General features: G+C 52.2%; 1 protein-coding gene across 11 annotated transcripts in view; it reads left to right on the top strand.

The window, feature by feature from the left end:
* Positions 1-18567, top strand: part of IL4R (interleukin 4 receptor) — a 64559-nt gene that overhangs the window by 11572 nt on the left and 34420 nt on the right. For 4 of the 11 annotated variants that reach the window (XM_042239981.2, XM_042239984.2, XM_042239982.2 and 1 more), the window contains exon 1: positions 3031-3129. The exons of 2 other annotated variants lie outside the window; for them this stretch is intronic. In XM_042239981.2, the coding sequence (XP_042095915.1) occupies positions 3111-3129 (19 nt within the window). In that variant the 5' untranslated portion in view covers positions 3031-3110. Of the gene's footprint in view, positions 1-2968; positions 18176-18567 lie in introns of those variants that run through there. 5 more of the 11 variants (XM_042239977.2, XM_042239978.2, XM_042239986.1 and 2 more) reach the window with 3 other exon arrangements.

Below are 18567 nucleotides of genomic sequence, written 5' to 3' on the forward strand. Positions count from 1 at the left end.
GGGGGCAGGAGGAGAAGGGGACGACCGAGGATGAGATGGCTGGATGGCATCATGGACTCGATGGACGTGAGTCTGAGTGAACCCTGGGAGATGGTGATGGACAGGGAGGCCTGGTGTGCTGCGATTCATGGGGTCGCAAAGAGTCGGACACGGCTGAGGGACTGAACTGAACTGAACTGAACTGAACTATGGCTGATTCACGTTGTTGTACAGTAGAAGCCAACACAACATTGTAAAGCAATTATCCTCCAACTGCAAATGTTTTTAAATGACAGAAAAAGGGAAGCAAGTGTGAACCTTAATGTAAACAGCACACTTTAGTTAATAATAATGTAAAAATACCAGGTCACTAATTGTTACCAACGTACTGCATTAAAGCAAGTTATGTGACTAATAGGGGAAATTATGCACAGAAGAGAGGGTATATGGGAGCTCTCTATGTATTAATTTTTTGTTAAATCTACAGAAAAATTCTAAATAAATTTTAAATGTTTTTAAACCTGAAAGACAGGATTGAAAACAGGTAATATGATGCAGTGTGAGCTGAGCTAGTATTAAGACCAAACCTGGCAACTGCCTGGGTTGAGGACTGGAGTTTTTATTACTTTGGGGTCTCCAGGACCCCGCCAAGGCCTGACACACAGCAGCCACTAATAAAATTCAGGCAGCTCAGCAGTAACCCGAATAGTGCAACTGGGTGCGAGATGGCAAACTTTACATTTATTATCTCTCTAGGGCTTCAGGACAGTGCCCTCTTTTCATTAGCTCTTTATTTTCACATAATTTCGGACTTACAGAAAAGTGGCAAGTATGAAGAATTCCCATATTCCCTTCCTATGTGCTGCGTGCTAAGCCACTTCAGTCGTGTCCGACTCTTTGCAACCTGATGGACACTACGTAGCCCACCAGGCTCCTCTGTCCATGGGATTCTCCCGGCAAGAAAGTCCATGGGATTTTACTGGAGTGAGTTGCCATGCCCTCCTCCAGATCTTCCCAACCCAGGAGTTGAACTTGTGTCTCTTACATCTCCTTCATTAGCAGGTGGGTTCTTTACCACTAGAGCCATATGGGAAGCCCATGCCCTTTCTCTAGATTTCCCAATATCTTCACATCCGATCACGTCTACCCCTGCCTTTCCTAGCTCTTCAGGGCTATTTTTTAAATATTTACTTCTGTTGATTTATTTGACCGTCCCGGGTCTTAGATGCAGCATGCAAACTCAGTTGTGGCAGATGGGATTTAGTTCCCCATCCAGGGATCAAACCTCTGCCCGCCTGCATTGGGAGTGTGTAGTCTTAGCCACTGGACCATCAGGAAATTCCCTTCAGTGCTATTTTTACCCCATTTTACAACCAAGCAAACAGGCAGAGGGAGCAGGCTCTAAATTGGCTTCTTTCTCATTTTCCTTCTGATCAGAACAACAATGTACATTTATTGAGCGCCTGATATGTGCCTGGCATTGTTCTAAGCACTTTTCAAGTATTTCAGACCATAGGAAGTGGGGCCTGTGGTCATCCCCACTTTGCAGACGTGGGAGCTGAGGTACAGTGCCCAGTCCACTTTGCCTGGAGTCCCATAGTAAGCAGAGGGGTTAGTGCACAGTCCATCTGGTAGAAGCTAGAGAAGAGAGAAGATGGCTTAAAGATGCAGAAAACAGGGTGGGAGCCCAGTTTGGGAGGAGAGGAGGGCAGACAGCTCAAGCCGTACACTTCTAAAATGAGACTTCTGCCATCTCTGGATAAATGCCAGTCGCTCAGTCGTGTCCAACTCTTTGCAGCCCCATGGGCTGTAGCCCGCCAGGCTCCTCCGTCCATGGAATTCTCCAAGCAAGAATATTGAGTTGGGTTGCCATTCCCTTCTCCAAGGGATCTTCCCGACCCAGGGATTGAACCTGGAATTCCCTCATTGCAGGCAGATGCACAGATTGTTTTACCACCTGAGCCACCCACAAACTCAGAAACACCAAGACGGAACAAAAGGTTTCAGGTTTACAAAGGGACCCCAGCACTGTCCAGTCTAAGTTTGCATACCTCCGACTTGACCTTCTTTCCCTCTCCCCTCCTGAGGGCTCTCCAGTCAACCTGACCTCCAGGCAATTCCTTCAACATGCTAAGTTGGTTCCTATCCCAGGACTTTTGCACTGGTTGTTCCCCCTTCTAAACTAGTCTAGCCCGTGTCCTCCTTAGACTCAAAGCTCAAATCTCTCATCCCTGGGGAGGAGACAGGTTTCTCTCTGTTTTACTCTCTTCTTGGTATCTCTTGTTACCTGAAATATTTCATTCAATTACTGTTTTTCCCCTACCTTCTGGGCTCCATCACAACTTTTACGATGTTGCTTTTAAGGGATTAGTGATCCATGGTGCCTGGGTTCGAACCCCCACCGGCTGCATGATTCTGAACAAGTTCCCCCACAAAGGCTCTGTGCCTCGGTTTTCCTATCTAAAAAACTGGGGGACTGCGCTAGCTGGCGGTTAATATTAACATATGCAGCGCCTTAGAAAGGGGTCTGCCAGACGGGACTAACTGCTGATTGAAGAACTGTTTTCTGGAATCCTTCATATGGTAGGCGCTCCGAAAACATATCCGCGTTCAGGAAAAGTTGGGCTTGCCGGAAAAGGGAGAAGGCTTCAAGATGCCCAGCTCCCCAGTCCTGAATGCACCTGCCCTCGGCGGAGAGAGACAGCTGGGGGCCTCAGAGGGAATGGCAGGGGCTGGGGTGACCGACGGGCTGATGCTAAATTCGGGAGCTGGGATTTTATTCTGAAAGCGAGGGGAAGCCCTGCGGAGTTCTCTTGGCTGGGGTGTGACCTCCGGTGGCCGCGGGGCCCAGGCGCTGGGGTCGTCTCCTGGAGAGATCGGAAGCCCCTCGGACTGCGGGGACTGAGGGAACAGGGACGCTGCCGGGACCTGCGGCGGCCCCACCGGGAGGGGGCCAGGGGAGCTCAGGGTGCGCGGGGCGGGGCGGCGCAAGCCAATGGGCGGACACGGGGCGGGGCGCAGGAAGCGGGGCGGGCTCGCCCGGCGCCCAGGAAAGCCCCGAGCGGCGCGGCCAGGGAAGGGACGGCCTCCCCGGGGGTCCCCTACTTCCCGCTCTGGGGCCGGCGCGGCGAATGGACCTGGAGGGCGCAGGTAGGACCCGGCTCCCGCGTACGAGTGGAAGGTGGGGGGAATCGGTCCAGGCATGTCGTGGCGGCTGGGAGAGCGCTGGGCTGCCGACGGCGGGGACCCGGCGATCACCCGATCCCCAGCGGGGATCGCCCACTTGCCGGCTCTTCTCGGCGAGCGGGGCTGCGGCGACTCCGACCGGCCGGCCCCGCGCAGCTGAAGCGGGCCTGGGGAGGCCAGTCCTGGGTGCTTGGGAGCGTCTTGAGCGTGGCGGTGAGACGGGTCTTGGCTCATCACCCCCGTCCCCCCCAACTCCTTTCCCGGTTCTTCTCTGGGCACTCACTCCCAGCCCGCGCACAGGAAGTTGGTGAGGATTCCGGGGAGAGAAAGGGTGGGGAAAGTTCTGAAAACTCTGAAGTTGGAGACCGATCAAAGAATAGAGTGAAACTAGGCCTTTCGACCTTTGCTCTCCTTATTTGAATACTGGATGGGCCCAATAATAGCGAACATTTGCTGGAACTTATGTTGTATGGGTCTGTCCTGAGCATTGAAAGTATTCTGAGTTAAATCTCAAAATAGCCATTCTGGTTGGTGCTCTGTGTGTATTGTGGCCATTTTGCAGATGAGGACTGCTGAGGCAGAGGCAGCTTTAATGACTTGCCTAAGCTGATGCCCACAAGGCAAGTGTGGAGCAGGAATCAGACCCAGTCATTCTGGCACCAGAGCCAGAGCAGTCCACAAAACAACAAAATTTGTCAAATTATTTTAGGAACAAATTCTCCAGAGGATTCTATTAAAAGATGCACATTCTCAGGCTCTTTTTGGTGAGGTTCAGATTCAGCAAACCCCAGAATCTAGATGATTCTTCTCCTTGTTTTCCTTGAACGAAATCTGTATTTCTTATAATCAGGAGACACTGGGGACCAGCAAACTTGATGCCTGCTGCTAAGATTCACAGATCACCCTCCAGGCCAGCACTTACCCTGTTGGAACCCTGACATTTGCCCTCTGTGATGTGTGACCCCTCCCCTGCAGCTCTTCCTCTCTGGGTGGCGTTTAAGGAACACCAGGCATTTGCTGGGACATCAGAGCCTTCATGAAAGTCCTCAAGTTCAGTGGGGAAACTGAGGCTCGGGTTTATGTTAGTCTGGGTTTCCCCCACAGTCAGGGCATTGCAGAGTCCTGCAAAGGCCACTTGAACTCAGCTAGACCCACCATGAGTACAGATGAGCCTGATGGCATGTGGAAGGGGGGATGACCTACCCTAGCCATTCATTCACTCATTAGCATTCACTGGGCTCCCACTGGGCACTGCTTGAGTGCTGTTCAGGGCGCTGGTGTGTGCCTTCAAGGAGCTGCCCCTGGGTGAAGGGGTTGTGGGGGCAGGGGAGAGCTATGAGGAAGAAAGGAAGGGTAAGGTGAGGGTGATCAACCTTCATGAGGCAATGGGACGGACTTCGTGGAGCCGGGACCTGTGAGCCAGCCCTGGGAGAGGAGTTGGGGAGCTTGGTAGATGCAGAATGGGAGGGAACAGCATGCTGAGCAGTGGGAACAGCATAGATAAAGGCTAAGGGGTCGTGCAGAGGCCGGGGGGAAGGGGAGAAAAGCCAGTGATGGATGGAAAGGTGGGACATGCCATGAAAGGCCTTGCACGCCATGAGAGGAGTATGGGCCAATGTATTTTACTTTTGCCCGAACCATAAGAATCACAATGCAGATTCCTAGACCCCCACCCTGGATTTCTAGAGTCAAATCTTGGCGGGAGGCTGTGGGAAGTTTGAAGGGAGGAAGAAGCACTAGCCTGTAGCCCTGATTACAACACAGTCAGTTCCCAGCAGGTCTGGGATGACCTGAGCATTTCCAAATTCTGGGCAGTGACGCAGTGACTCAGTGACTGATGCGTTTTGCTGTACAACTAAAGCCCACGGTTGCAGAAAGCCCAGGCAGAGACAGGAATTGTCCCTGAAGGCATTCACAATTTCCTGGTGCTCAGATCCAGAAAAAAGTGCTGAGATGAAGTATCAGGGATGTGAGAAGAAAAACCCTTTCCTGGACCTCCTTTTCTCAAGCGTCCCCCACCCCCAATCCCTACCCCCAGATGGAGGAGAGAATTCAGAGGAGAGAGTTCGAGATCAAATGCCCACTGCCCTCGATGCCACCTGGGAGTGGAGGAGAGACACAAGCCCCCTGGGTGCTTCATTTCCTCACATTTGTAAAACTGAGCTTCTGTGAGTTGTTAATGACATCATGTTTTATAAGCTCCCTAGCGCAATTTCCAACACATAATACTTCCACCGTCAGTGTTCATGTCTGTTGTACCTGTCAAGACGTATAGCTTGGAGGTTAAGAGCATGGACTCTGGAGCCAGGTCGCCCAGGTTCAAATGCTGGTTCTGCTCATTCTTCTATTTATTTATTATTTATGGCTGAGCTGGGTCTTTGTTGCTGCGAGGGTTTTCTCTAGTTGCGAGAGCAGGGGCTACTCTTTGTTGCAGTGTGAGGGCTTCTCATCGTGGTGGCTTCCCTTATAGTGGAGCTTGGGCTCTAGGTGCTCGGACTTCAGTGGTTGTGGAGTGTGGGCTCAGTAATTGCGGCTACTAGCAACCCTGACTTCCCTGGTGGCTCAGACGGTAAAGCGTCTGCCTACAATGCGGGAGACCTGGGTTCAATCCCTGGGTCGGGAAGATCTCCTGGAGAAGGAAATGGCAACCCACTCCAGTATTCTCGCCTGGAAAATTCCATGGACAGAGAAGCCTGGTAGTCTACAGTCCATGGGGTCGCAGAGTCGGACACGACTGAGCAACTTCATAGCAACCCACTTCAGTACTCTCGCCTGGAAAATCCCATGGACAGAGGAGCCTGGTAGGCTACAGTCCACGGAATTGCAAAGAGTTGGACAGGACCGAGCAACTTCATTTTCACTTTCAGGCTCTAGAGCACAGGCTCAATAGTTGCGGTGCACAGGCTTAGCTGCTCTGCCCCTTGTGAGATCTTCCCAGACCAGGGATCGAACCCATGTCTTCTGCATTGACAGGCAGATTCTTAACCACTGAACAGGGATGGCCACGTGCTACTTCTTATGGAGCCAATGTCTCAGGACCTTAGTTTCCCCATTTGTGAAATTATTATGACTACTTTATACCTTTTGTGGTGATGAACTGAATTCTTAAGTGTCAGGCATACAGAACAGTGCCTGATGTGCAGTAAGCACTGTGTATTTGTTAAGCAAATAAATGAATCCCATTGGATGGCATTGAGTCTACCCACCCATTTTACAGGTAAGAAAACCAAGACTCAGAGATGTGCACAGTAGCCTTGCCTAAGGTTGTATATCTAGGAATGATAGATGGAGGGATTCGAACCTGCTTTCCTTCCCAACCTGTGTCCTTTCCCATCATGCCAGTCTGCTGGGGTGGCTGAAAGGGACATCTTTGGGAGCATTCCTTAGGGCTACAGACATGCTCAGAATTGTTTGACCAGATTTCCTTTGGCTAGAAGAGTGGATGATGGCTTGCCTAGACGTTGTCCAAACTTGCCCTGTTAAGAAAGTAGATGGGGTAACCCCAGTGGAGACGGGGGGTCCTGGAGAGACCAGGGGACCTGGCATCTGATGGACTGTATTCCCTATTGCCTTGCTTCTCTGAGCCTGAGGCAGAGAGAAGGGCACAGGTTTAAAGTCAGGCGCCCCAGATTCAATTGTGAACTTGCTCTTCCTGTCTGTGGGATCTGGAGGAAGTTGCTTAACCTCTCAGCCTCAGTTTGCTTGTCAGTAAAATGGGTATTTGGGGGAGGGAGGGGCAGCATTTGTGAGATGATTTTTTGGAGAGACCCAGCTCCGTGATTGCTGTTTCTCTCCCCAGTGAGGACAGAGTCACTTCTTCACATCCAGCTCCTAACTTCCTCATTCATTTCTTCTTTGGATATTTATTGAGCACCTGTGTGCCAGGCAGGGCTTCCCAGATATTTTTGCCTGGAGAATCCCCCGGACGGAGGAGCCTGGTGGGCTACCCAGTCCATAGGGTCACAAAGAGTCGGATACGACTAAAGCGACTTAGTCATACACACGCACATGCCAGGCAAGGTGCCAGAGGACGGGCACAGAGTCCTCGTCCTCCAGGGATTTGACTTCGAGTTGTGAAAACAAGCAGTACACAAACACACGCACAGAGCTACACTCCTTATCTACAAGCTCGAAATCCACAAGCTCTGAAAACCGGAAGTGTTCTCATCACTCAGATGGAAGCAAGACCTGACATGAACTAAACATGAGGCTGTTTGGAGTCTTCATTTCTTTCCTGTGGTGTGAAGGCTCGTGTGTCTTGCTGCAGAGATGCACATGTGATTGATCACAGGGTGCTCCTTGGGCCCCGTGGAGGGCAGGGATCGTTATGACGGGCGGTATATTTTATGCAAGATGACCTTTCTCTAATCTGAGTAATTCTGAATTTGGAAACACGCCTGGGCTGCGGGAGGTCATGTCTTCTGCAGTATCGTGTCATGTCCCATAGCGACAGTGCTCAGAAGAAAGTAGAGCAGGATGCGGGCGGAGTTGGGGGAGCCTCTCTGAGAAGGGACATTTAGAAGGGCAAGGGGCCCTGGAGGAGCGGGCCAGATGGAGGAAACCACAGAGGATGCTAGAACAGGTCTTGTCCAGCCCACCAGCCCCACTTCCGGGCCTGCTGCTTGCCCCCACTCTGGGTGCACTGTTCTACGTGCACACATCTGTGCCTTTCCAAGAAGTGGTGATGCCTCTGAGGTTTCGGGTTTGCCTCCAACTGACTCATTCTCATTCTTGGGGCCCCCTCAGGGCTCCTCACCTCCTCGTTGGCACTTAAATCCAGGTCTTTACCAAAGCAGGCGTGGGAGCTCTGACTCACTGGGCAGGCTCACCCTCTGAGCTGGTATCTGAGTCCCCCTCCTTCTCCCTCTAGGAGAGAGGGAGGAGACAGATCCTGGTGAAGGGAGGAGAAGCCTGGCCCTCCGGGGTTTGGTGGAACAGATTTCCTGAAAAGGAGGATGTGTTCTGAGCAACAGGACTGCGAAGGGACCAACAGCCTCCAGCCTGCAGATCCTGTTTGCAAAGCTAAAAGTGACAGGCACGCACACTGTCTAACTCAGCAAGTGTGTGGAGGCTGTGGACACAGCAGCATCTGACACAGAAGCAAGGGTCCTCGTGGGGCTGGCTGTCTAGTGGAGGAGGTGACTTTTGAGCTAAGACCCAAGATAGAAAGACAGGCAGATATCTGGGGAAGGAGCGATCCTGGCCGAAGGAACAGCAAGTGCAAAGGCCCTGAGGTGTGTCTGACTCAGCACAGGGAAGCTGATGTGGTTGGACCGAATTGAAACAAGGCAAAGAAGGGAGGGGAGAGAGGTCAGGAAAGCCAGTGGGAGCCAGACACCTGCATTGCCTCATTCATCTTGTGCCGAAACTGTACAAGGTGGGAACTGCTCTTATCCTGATTTTACAGATATACAAAAAAAAGACAGGGCAGCAGATATAGTAACTTGTCTGGGGGTCACAAAGCTGTGAACCCGACAGCTCCAGGGTCCTCAGCTTTTACCACTGTGTTTAAGCACATCATGGAAACTATTCAAGTGCTAAAGGCCCACTGTCACCATCCACTGTTAGTGCTCACCTACATGGATCTGGTACTCAGATCCATGCTCAGTGACCTTTGTGCACGTGGTCAGGCCAGGCTCGAGATCACAGGTGATCCAATCATTGTGTAGATCATTTTACAGATGATTTTGCCAGCGAGCATCCTCCCCAGCATGGCAGACAGGGAGGGCACCTTAAAGCAGAGGGGGCACAGTGGGGGTGCAGGCAGTGGGGGACTGACTCCCCCATCAGGCATCGTGGTACATGGGGGCAGGTAGACGCATGGGTGTCTCTTCATTTCCCTGGGGAGGAAACTGAGGTTCAGGGAAGAGACTTAACCTGGTGACGCAACTCGGAAGTGGCAGAATCTGGTTTCAAATCTGGGGCTGGAAAAGTATGCAAAGTTTAACCACTATTCTGAGCTTTCCAGCCCACGGAGCAGAGTTTAAAAGAACTAGGCTTCTTGGTTAGAAATAAGGGAGTGTAGTCACCAAGGACTGTTTTGGAGAACTGTGAAAGGCCTGAGGGTTTCCAGAAACAGCCAGAAAAGTGTTTTGTCTTTTTAAAAGAGGAAATGGAACTTCTCCGGAGAGGGAGAGGAGGGATGCCAGTCCTCTGCGGCGGCAGCCCTCCAAGCCTGCAGACCGACCCCTACCCCTGGCCTCGCAGCAGTCTTGCTTCTGGGGAGTAGGCCTTCTAAAAGCCAGATTCTTGCTGTTGGACAGCTCTAACTAGGAGAAGATGTTTCCTGGGAGTTAGCCAGTTCAGCTTTTCAGGAGCTTTCACTTTCTAGCTTTAGTTCTGTTCCTTGGAGGTTGTAGGCATTGCCCTCCAATCCAGCCCAATGCTTTTCTTTTTCTTTTTAAAAGATATTTGTGCATTTATTTATTTGGCTGCACCAGGTCTTAATTGTGGCATGTGGGATCTAGTTCCCTGATAGGGGATCAAACCTTGGCCCCCTGCATTGGGAGCATGGAGTCTTAGCCACTGGATCACCAGGGAAGTCCCCTTAATGGTTCTCTCCTTCAGACAACACAGCCATAATTCATTGTCATTCCTCCTGTTCAGTCTGGCTTTGTACATGATCCAGCTGGTCGGAGCCCCACGTAAAAACCATTGCCTCTCCCAAAGCCTTCCCCAGTCAGAAAGGAGGGAGACTATCACCTCCTTGGTCTGGAACCCACACCTCTGTTGATACCACCTGCTTTGTAGTAGCCACATACCCCCCTGGGGCTGGTATTGGATTTGTCAGCTAAATCCTCCAGAATTCCCTTCTACTGTTCAGTCACTGAGTAGTGACCGACTCTTTTGCTACCCTATGGACTGTATAGCCCACCAGGCTCCTCTGTCCCTCAGATTTCTCAGACAAGGACACTGGAGTGGATTGCCATTTCCTTCTCCAGGGGATCTTCCCAACCCAGGGATCGAACCTGGGTCTCCTGCATTGTAGGCAGATTCTTTACCTCTGAGCCACCCAGGAAGCCCCTCGTCTACATGAGCTGCTGTCAGTAAGGGTTTCTTCCATTCTGAGACTCCTTGTTTGTGGCTAACAGTTGTTCTCAGTTTTTCTTGTTCCCTAATAAATCCACCTCAGGCTATAATTTTTTTCTAAGTACTGCTATGACTTTATTCCACAGTTCTTGTTACACAAAATCATTCACTACTAAAATAGTTGATAATTTCTTTTTTGATTAAAAATTGTTATATGCTTTATGGTCTTTTAAGGTGGATGGAATTTTAAAGTTATATTTTGATTATTGATTTCTATGGATAGTGGTCAATATCTGTAGCTTCTGTGATCTCAGTGATGGAGAATTGGTTGAGATCTTCTTTGTAGGATTTTCTGATCAGTCTTTCTGTCTGTTCCTCTTGTCATTGGAAAGATGTGTATTTCTGGCTGGATGTAAAGTTATAAAACTATGTCTATCTAAGTCATGTTTACGAATTATATCGTTTGCATTTTTCATGTTTTTTATGTAGCTTTCTCTACCTGCTTCATCTCCCACTATAACGGAAGTTCTGTTCATTTTCCCTTGACCTGCTCTCAGCTTTTTGTGTCATTTAAAAGATATTTATTTATTTAGCTATCTCAAGTTTTAGCTCTTTCATCCCAGCACAAGCACACAGGCTCTCTAGTTGTGGCATGCAGGCTCAGTGATTGCGGCACACAGACTTAGTTGCTCCAAGACATGTGGGATCTTAGTTCCCTGACTGGGATTCAGGCCACTTCCAGGTGGATTCTTAACCACTGGACCACCAGGGAAGCCCTTGGTTTTTTGCTTCGTTTTTGGAAGCTCTGTTTTCTGGTGCATGTAAACGGAATGTATGAATAGAAGAGGGTTCATGACTTTTACACCTTCTTGGTGAGTTGCTCCTTTTATCAATATAAAACAGCTACCTTTCTCTCTTTTAATAATACTTTGATGCCTTGAATTCCATTTTATTCAGTATTAAGAGGACTCAATGGTAAAGAATCCACCTGCCGATGCAGGAGACACGTGTTTGATCCTTGGGTTGGGACGATCCCCTGGAGAAGGAAATGGAGAAGGAAACCTGCTCCAGTATTCTTGCCTGGGAAATCCCATGGACACAGGAGCCTGGCGGGTTACAGTCTGTGGGGACGCAAAAGAGTCAGACACGACTTGGTGACTAAACAACAACAAACAGCAGCAACAGCAATAATATTTCTATACCTGTTATCTCTACGTGCTTTTTCCTTGACTGATTTTCCAGTTATTTTCTTTTCTTCCCCTCTAAAGTTGTAGGACTTTTCTTTGACGCTGCTCTGGTACCCAGATGAGTTTTTTTTAAAAAAAGCAAAACAAAACTTGCATCTTCGTCTCAGCTCTGCAACTCACTTGCTCAGTAATCTTGGGCAAGTCATTTTCCCTCTCTGGGCTTCAATTTCCTAAACCATAAAATGGGGATATGACTTGCTTTGCCCCTCTCTAGGGTTTTTGTGAAAATAATAACATAGTGAATATGAAAGACCTCGTAAACATATCTGTACTCATATGAGTCACGGAGTGTCAATATTGGCCGCTGTTCTGGGCAGTGAGAATGGCCTGGAGGGAGGAACTCACCCACAGTGAGGCAGCTGACAGCTTCAGTTTCGCAGGCATTGGTTGGCTGCGTCCCGTGTTTGCAAAGAGACATGATGAGTAAGCCACAATCCTTGCCCTGGAGGACTTTTAGCCTGGAAAGACAGAGAAATGACAGGCATGTTTCACCCTTTATGAGAATGGAGAGGATATTGGGACAGAGAGACTCGCAGAGCTGTGAAGTGGGCAGAGGAAAGAGTAGGGTTTGACCAGGAACTTCCTGAGGGTGCGTAGGTGGAGGGCACCGGGAGGCAGAGGAAATGGCCCAAGGGTAGTGGGGAGTCTGTGGCACACTGGGGGACAGTGGGGCGGGGCGGGGAGGCTGTAAAGACTGTTCTTTGACCTCCCCTTGCCTGCCCCCGCGGAGGAGGAAGGCAGTGGGGCTTGCAAAATTTTGGAATTCCTCACTGAAAAAGTGTTGCGGCTCAGCCACGTGAGAGCAGGCAGTGATGGCGTGCCCCTAGCCCTGCTTCCTCTCATCACCATAACAACTGCATCCCAGAGGGACAGAAGGAAGAGAACATTTAGGGGTGCCGGAGCTTAGGGAAGGTGCAGGGGCTCTCACCTGTTGCTCCTTTCCTCTTGTTGGGGGTCCTGGCATCTCAGGACACTCACCACCCTGCACCCATCCCCCCGCCCCCTGCAAGAGGACATCAGCTGGTGGTTGTAAGCCAAAGGGGATCACAAATGTAGTGTGTGGTTTTTAAAAATCAAACATTTAAAAATCAAAGTAATATACATAAAAATCTGGATTTCTAGCTTCTTGTAGAAAATCGAGTCCTAGCGATGCCTAGGCCTTCACGTATGTGGTGCAAAGCAGAGTGGTGGGTGGCTTCCCGTTAGGGCTGGACATGTGCTCTCCACTGTCCCCTCTCTACTCTGGGGTCATGTGTCTGAAGTCTCTTAGATGCTTGAGTTGACGCTGAGGGAGATGACTCTCCGTGGCCACGAGGGGTGGCTGGAAGCTGCCCCCAGAAGGAGTGAGTGCCCCGTCTTCGGGGGCAAGTAGCTAGCTAGAGTGTTGATGGCGCTGTGCAAAGGTCTAGAGGGACCTGCAGTCTTACCAACTGTGGACTCCAGAGTCTTTGGGGATCCACCAGCCCTGAGAACTGGCTGTTTCGGGACCTTCGCTGACATACCCTGATCGCCTCATGCACTCTCCTCTGCTCTCTTCCTTTCCGTCTCATCCATCTTTTTTTTTTTCTTTTCCTTTTTATTGCAATGTACATGCAGGCAAAGGCCCAGCTTCACAAAGTAAACATGAGCACGTATAACCTGATCAAGAAACGAAGCATGACCAGCACCTCCCACAGAAGTTTCTCTTCTGCCCACCCTCTCCCAGGACACTCTCCCAGCCACTAACCCCAAGATTGGTTTGTCTCCTTTTGGACTTTTTCTGAAAGGAGCACACGTATCGCCCTTCCAAGCCCAGCCTCCTTCGCTCAGCTTGTGCTCTGAGACCCCGTCTGGGTGTCACGCCATTTGCTGTGTTCAGGGTTGCAGAGTGGTCACTAGGCGCTGGGAGACGGGCTCTGTCGCCTGTCCCGTCAGCTCTGCCCCAGGCCTCTCTGCCCAGCCATGCCAGCCACGGTCCCTTTGCCCCTCCTCAACCACCCCAGGAGGCAAAGTGGTCCTGCTCTCATTTCACAGATAAGGAGACCGGGGCTCTGCGGTCGGTCTCCAAGGACCCCAGCTTGCCAAGGTCTCCCAGCCAGTTAGTGCTGAGCCCACGCTCAGAGTTAAGCTTCCGTGTCTTAGGTGCCCTGGGGTCCCTGCCCACGTGGGTCACCCCACATGACTGACGGGTGTCCCTGACCGGGCCAAGAATGATAAGGGGTGAGACAACAGAAAGAACTCCAAGGAGAGCCCCACCCCAGCCCCGCCTGTCTGCAGACCGTGAGCAGGGAGCATTTATCTGTGCTGCCCTGTCAGGTTTGCCTAGGGGGCAAAGTCCTGGTCACTGTTAAGACATGCTCCTTGCAAGGGCTAGGCAAACAGAGTGTGCGTGCGCGTGTGTGCTCAGCCATATCCACTTCGATCCCGTGGACTGTAGCCTGCCAGGCTCCTCTGTCCATGGGGCTCTCCAGGCAAGAATACTGGAGTGGGTTGCAATTTCTACCCCAGGGGATCTTCCTGACCCAGGATCGAACCCACATCCCTTGTGTCTCCTGCATTGACTGGCAAATTCTTCACTGCTACACCACCTGGGAATCCCGGGCAAACAGTGGTGGAAGCCAAATTCTAGCTCATCACTTCCTTGGGACTGTTATTGAACCCCTCCGAGCCTCGGTTTCTTCTTCTGTACAAGGGAGGTTTGACCGCATCTTCCACACGGGGCTTGCTGGGAGAAGCAAGCAGAGTGGTATATAAAGAGGGTGAGTTTATGGCTGCTTCCCCTAGACCAGGTGCTGTGCTGTGACTCGGAAGATCCGGGTTCACATCCCAGGCCCACTGCTGACTAGCTGTGCATCCTCAGGCAGGCTTCTGAACCTCTCTGGGCCTCAGTTTCCCCTGTCTACAAAGGGAATGATAATACTTGCACCTTCGGCTGGGGAAGAGGGGTGGGCCCTATGGGCAGAGGGGCCCAGGGCCTGATCTCTAAAGATTCAAGGAACTGGGGAAAATCATGGTGACTTCTGGTGACCTTAGGAAGGAGGTGCAGCAGGAGCCATGACTGTCACTAAGATGGCCAAAATCTAATCAGCATCTGGAGCTCCAGACATCTTGTATCTGTGTCTCAGGGCAGTGAGCACTCATTATGATAATGCGCCAATTACCAGCTCTTGGGAGGTCAGCCCCTTCCCCCAACCCCGCGCCAGGGTGGCTAAGATCCGTGTGGTGCCTGTATCGGGGTATTCAAGGAGACTCTGAGCCCAGGTTTGTCAGTGCTTATCCAGCAGAGAGAGGCAGAAAACACCAGTTGTGGGAGTTGTATCCCTGCCTCCGTCAGGGTTGGCTGGCCAGACCTCACTGCACACAGCCAGGGGACATTCGTCCATTCATTCTTCCATTCAGCAAATATCTATGGAACCCCCCCACCCTTGCTGTGTGCCAGGCCCTGTGCTAGGCTGTAGGGCTATAGCAGCGAATAGGGTGGGCATAGCCTCTGGCCTTGTAGGAGCTGGCTTTCTCTGGGGGGTTGACAGTGCACAGCAGGCGTGTGTGAGTGATAAGCTACAAGGAGTAAGTGTGGGCAGAAACACGAAGCAGGAGAAGGGCTTGTAGAGTGATAGAGGCTGGCCGCTGGGCCTCAGCAGGCGATGTCTGCACGCGGGTCCCTCAGGCTCAGCTTCCTGCCTGGGGGCTCTGGTACCTTCTGAGGATGGGCGTGGCTTCCAGGATGCTAGGTGGAGTCACCCAGATGCCTCTCCTGTGGACACTTGCTCTCAACGTGTCCACAGCCAACCTGAGTGCCCACGTTGCCATAAAGTGGCTCTTGGAGTAGGGTGCCAGCCTGTCCCTGAGATGGTGACCCTCACTCTGGGAGTCTTGGCCCAAGCGAGTCCCATGAAGGAGGTCCACAGCCCCCAGCCCTCTCCTGCCCCTCAGACACGGCTGTGTCTCACTCTGCGCAGCAAACCCTGGGCTTGAGCCACAGCTGATGACCCACAAACCTGTCTCCTCCAGCGTGAGCCTTGTCTCTGAGCTCCAGGCTGCTAGGACATACTGCCTCCTGGATGCCTCCTGGGTCCATCACCCATTTGGACTCACCAAGTCCGCAGTGCCTCAAAGCAGGTGGTCTTCCCCAGCAAGACCACGCCTCTTCCCGGCATCCCCCCACCATCCACCCATCCACCCATGCCCCAGCCCAAGGCCCCCGCCACTCCCAGCTCCCAGCCACTAGGCATCACCGGCTTCTGCCACGTCCGCCTCCCAGACAGAGCTGGTGCCGCCCGTTCTGCAGCTCCGGCAGTACCCGCTCCTCCGCCAGCTGCTTCTGCGGCCATTCACACACAGGGCAGAGTGAGCTTTCTGGAAGGCAGCTCCCCTCCTGCTTAATAGCCTTCAGTGGCTCCCTATTGCCTTGGGGACAAGGTCTGAATTGCTTACCAACCCTGGTAGACAGTGTTGTCCTCCAGCCCTGCTGATTTCACTGCTCTCATCCTCTGTGACCCTTACCCATCGCTGCAGCCCAGGCCCTGTCTTGTGGGATGGGAAATGGACCACACCCTCCTTCTTTTAGGCTCCTTCAGAAACTGTAAAATGGGTTTCATCATTGTATTCATCTCACAGGGGTCCTTAAGCATCCTTGATCAGCGCCCGGCACTAAGGAAGCACTGTATCAGTGTAAAAACAGGAATAAAGTCAAGTACACATGCTCATTTGTGGAGTTCCTGCTCTGTGCCGGACGCTGGGCTAGGTGTCTCCTTACAGAGGGTGAAGCAGGTTCCCTGCCCTGGTGGGGCCATGTGCCTTCTGGGGCACGTTCTTCCTTCCTGTCCACACACCGCCACCCCTCCCTGGGGGAGTCTTGGTCATTTACCCACCCCGCTTGCCCCCACTGACCCTGTGGGACCAGGGGGACCTTCCCGGTCCCTCAGCACTGACAGCTCCATCCTCACAGCCTCCTACGTATCTGATGGTGGCTGACCTCAGTCCACTCCATCTTGGTGGGTGGCACCTCCATCCTTCCAGTGGCTCAGGCCAAAGCCCTCAGGGTCATTTTATAAAAACTGTCTATTTATTTATTTTGTACTGACTGTGCTGGGTCTTTGTTGCTGCACTCAGAGGCTCCTCACTGTGGTGGTCTGTCTTGTTGCAGAATGTGGGCTTCAGTAGTTTGTGGCACACGGGCTTAGCTGCCCTGCAGCTTTGTGGGATCTTCCCGGACCAGGGATCAACCTCAAGTCCCCTGTGTTGGGAGATGGATTCTTAAGCACTGTGACCACCAGGGAAGTCCCTCAGAATCATTTTTACTCCTTCTAATCCCCTTTTCTCTCCCCCAGCCCTCAAACTCCATTCTGTCAGCAAAGCCTGTTGACTCTACCTTCAAATCAGATCTAGAATTTAACCCATTCTTACCTCTTCTTCCCTACAGCCCTGGCACACCTGGCACCTAGTACCTGGGCTAGTCCAGTGGCCTCCTCATGGGGTTCTGCTTCTGCCCTTGACCCCCCAGGCCAGAGGGAGCCTTTGATAGTCCCATCTCTGTGCCCCAGATCCTCCAGTAACTTTTCTTCTGGCTCCAGTATTTGTTAAAGGCAAGGAGGAGGAAATGAATGTGTGATGAATGTCTTTTCCACATCTGTAGTAGCTGGCAGATAGTGAGTGCTCAGAAAGCACCTGCAATGAGAATACATGGGGCAGGACTTCCGTGGTAGCATAGTGGGTAAGAATCTGCCTGCCAGTGCAGGGGAGGCAGGTTCAGTCCCCGGTCCGGGAAGATTCCACATGCCGCGGAGCAACTAATCGCGTGTGCACAGGTACTGAAGCCCACACACGCAGAGCCTGTGTCCTGCAACAGAGAGAAGCCGCTGCAGTGAGACGCCCACACACCACCATGAGGAGCAGCCCCTGCTTGCTGCAACTAGAGAAAGCCCCCGAGCAGCAGTGAAGACTCAGTGCAACCAAAAATAAATAAAAATGAAAAAAAAAAAAGAATACATGGGTCACGAGCAAGTGGGTGAGGACGGGAGCACACAGTAGGCACACGGGGAGCCTAGCGAGGCCTGGAGCACACAGTAGGTACACGGGGAGCCTGGTTAAGACATCAGCACACAGTAGGTACACGGGGAGCCTGGTGAGGCCTGGAGCACACAGTAGGTACACGGGGAACCTGGCAGGCTCTTGGGTGAGGTGGTTCTTGCTCCTGGTGGCGGCAAAAACAGCCCTCCACCAGCCCGCCCTCCCCTCCCTTCTTGGGTTGGGAGTGGGGCAGGCAGGCAGAGCCCAGGCCATCTTGGGGCTCTGGCCTGGCCAGCCTCTGGTTTGGGTGGGGCAGCTGATGTGGCCACTGGTTCCGGGAACCCTCGCTGGGCAGCAGTTCTGGGAAGGCCGTGTCTTCCCTTCCCTCCTGGCCCCCTGCCAGACCAGCTCAGCTGCCCCGGAGAGCAAGGGAAGCTGCAGGCCGGCTTCAGACTGTGCAGTTTCAGGGGTCAGCAACTCCCAGGGGAGGTATCCCCCGCAGCCCTGCTGTCCTGGGCTCCCTCTCCACGTGCCTCTTGTCACGGGGCTGGCTGCATCCTGTCCACTGATCCACCCCCTCCACCGCCACCCCTCCCTTCACTCGGGTCTGCAGCCAAGAGAGGGAAGAGGAGTAGGAGGCCTGTGCACCCTGCTGGGCTCAGGCCAGCCCCAGCGGGTCGCTTCCATACCCCTGCTGGCTTCTGACATTTCAGGACTCACTGCTCATCTCCTCCCAGATCGAAAGAGTGAGTTAAGCGTGTCTCCTGCCGCCGGCACACTCTGGGTGCTTCTGCTCTCTTCTTGGCTCAGGCTTCCCCCAACTCTGCTGCTTCCTAACTCTGTGACCTTGGCTTTGTCGCTTGCCCTCTTGAGACTTCAGGTTTCCTCTCTGGCCAGTGGAACTGGTAACGCGGCATGCCAGGGCTTCAGGAACTATGTATCTAGAGGCAGTGGTTAGGTGCATGGGTTCTGGAGTGAGATTGCCTGGGTTCAGATCCTAGCTCTCTGCCCACAAGCAAGTGCGCTATCCTCTCGGTGCCTCTGTGGCCTCATCATTAAAATGGGGATTGGTGGGATGGGGAGGTTCAAGAGGGAGAGGACTATGTATACCTATGGCTGACTCATGTTGAAGTTTGAT

Source organism: Ovis aries, chromosome 24 (assembly GCF_016772045.2).
Source record: "Ovis aries strain OAR_USU_Benz2616 breed Rambouillet chromosome 24, ARS-UI_Ramb_v3.0, whole genome shotgun sequence".
NCBI lineage: Eukaryota > Metazoa > Chordata > Mammalia > Artiodactyla > Bovidae > Ovis > Ovis aries.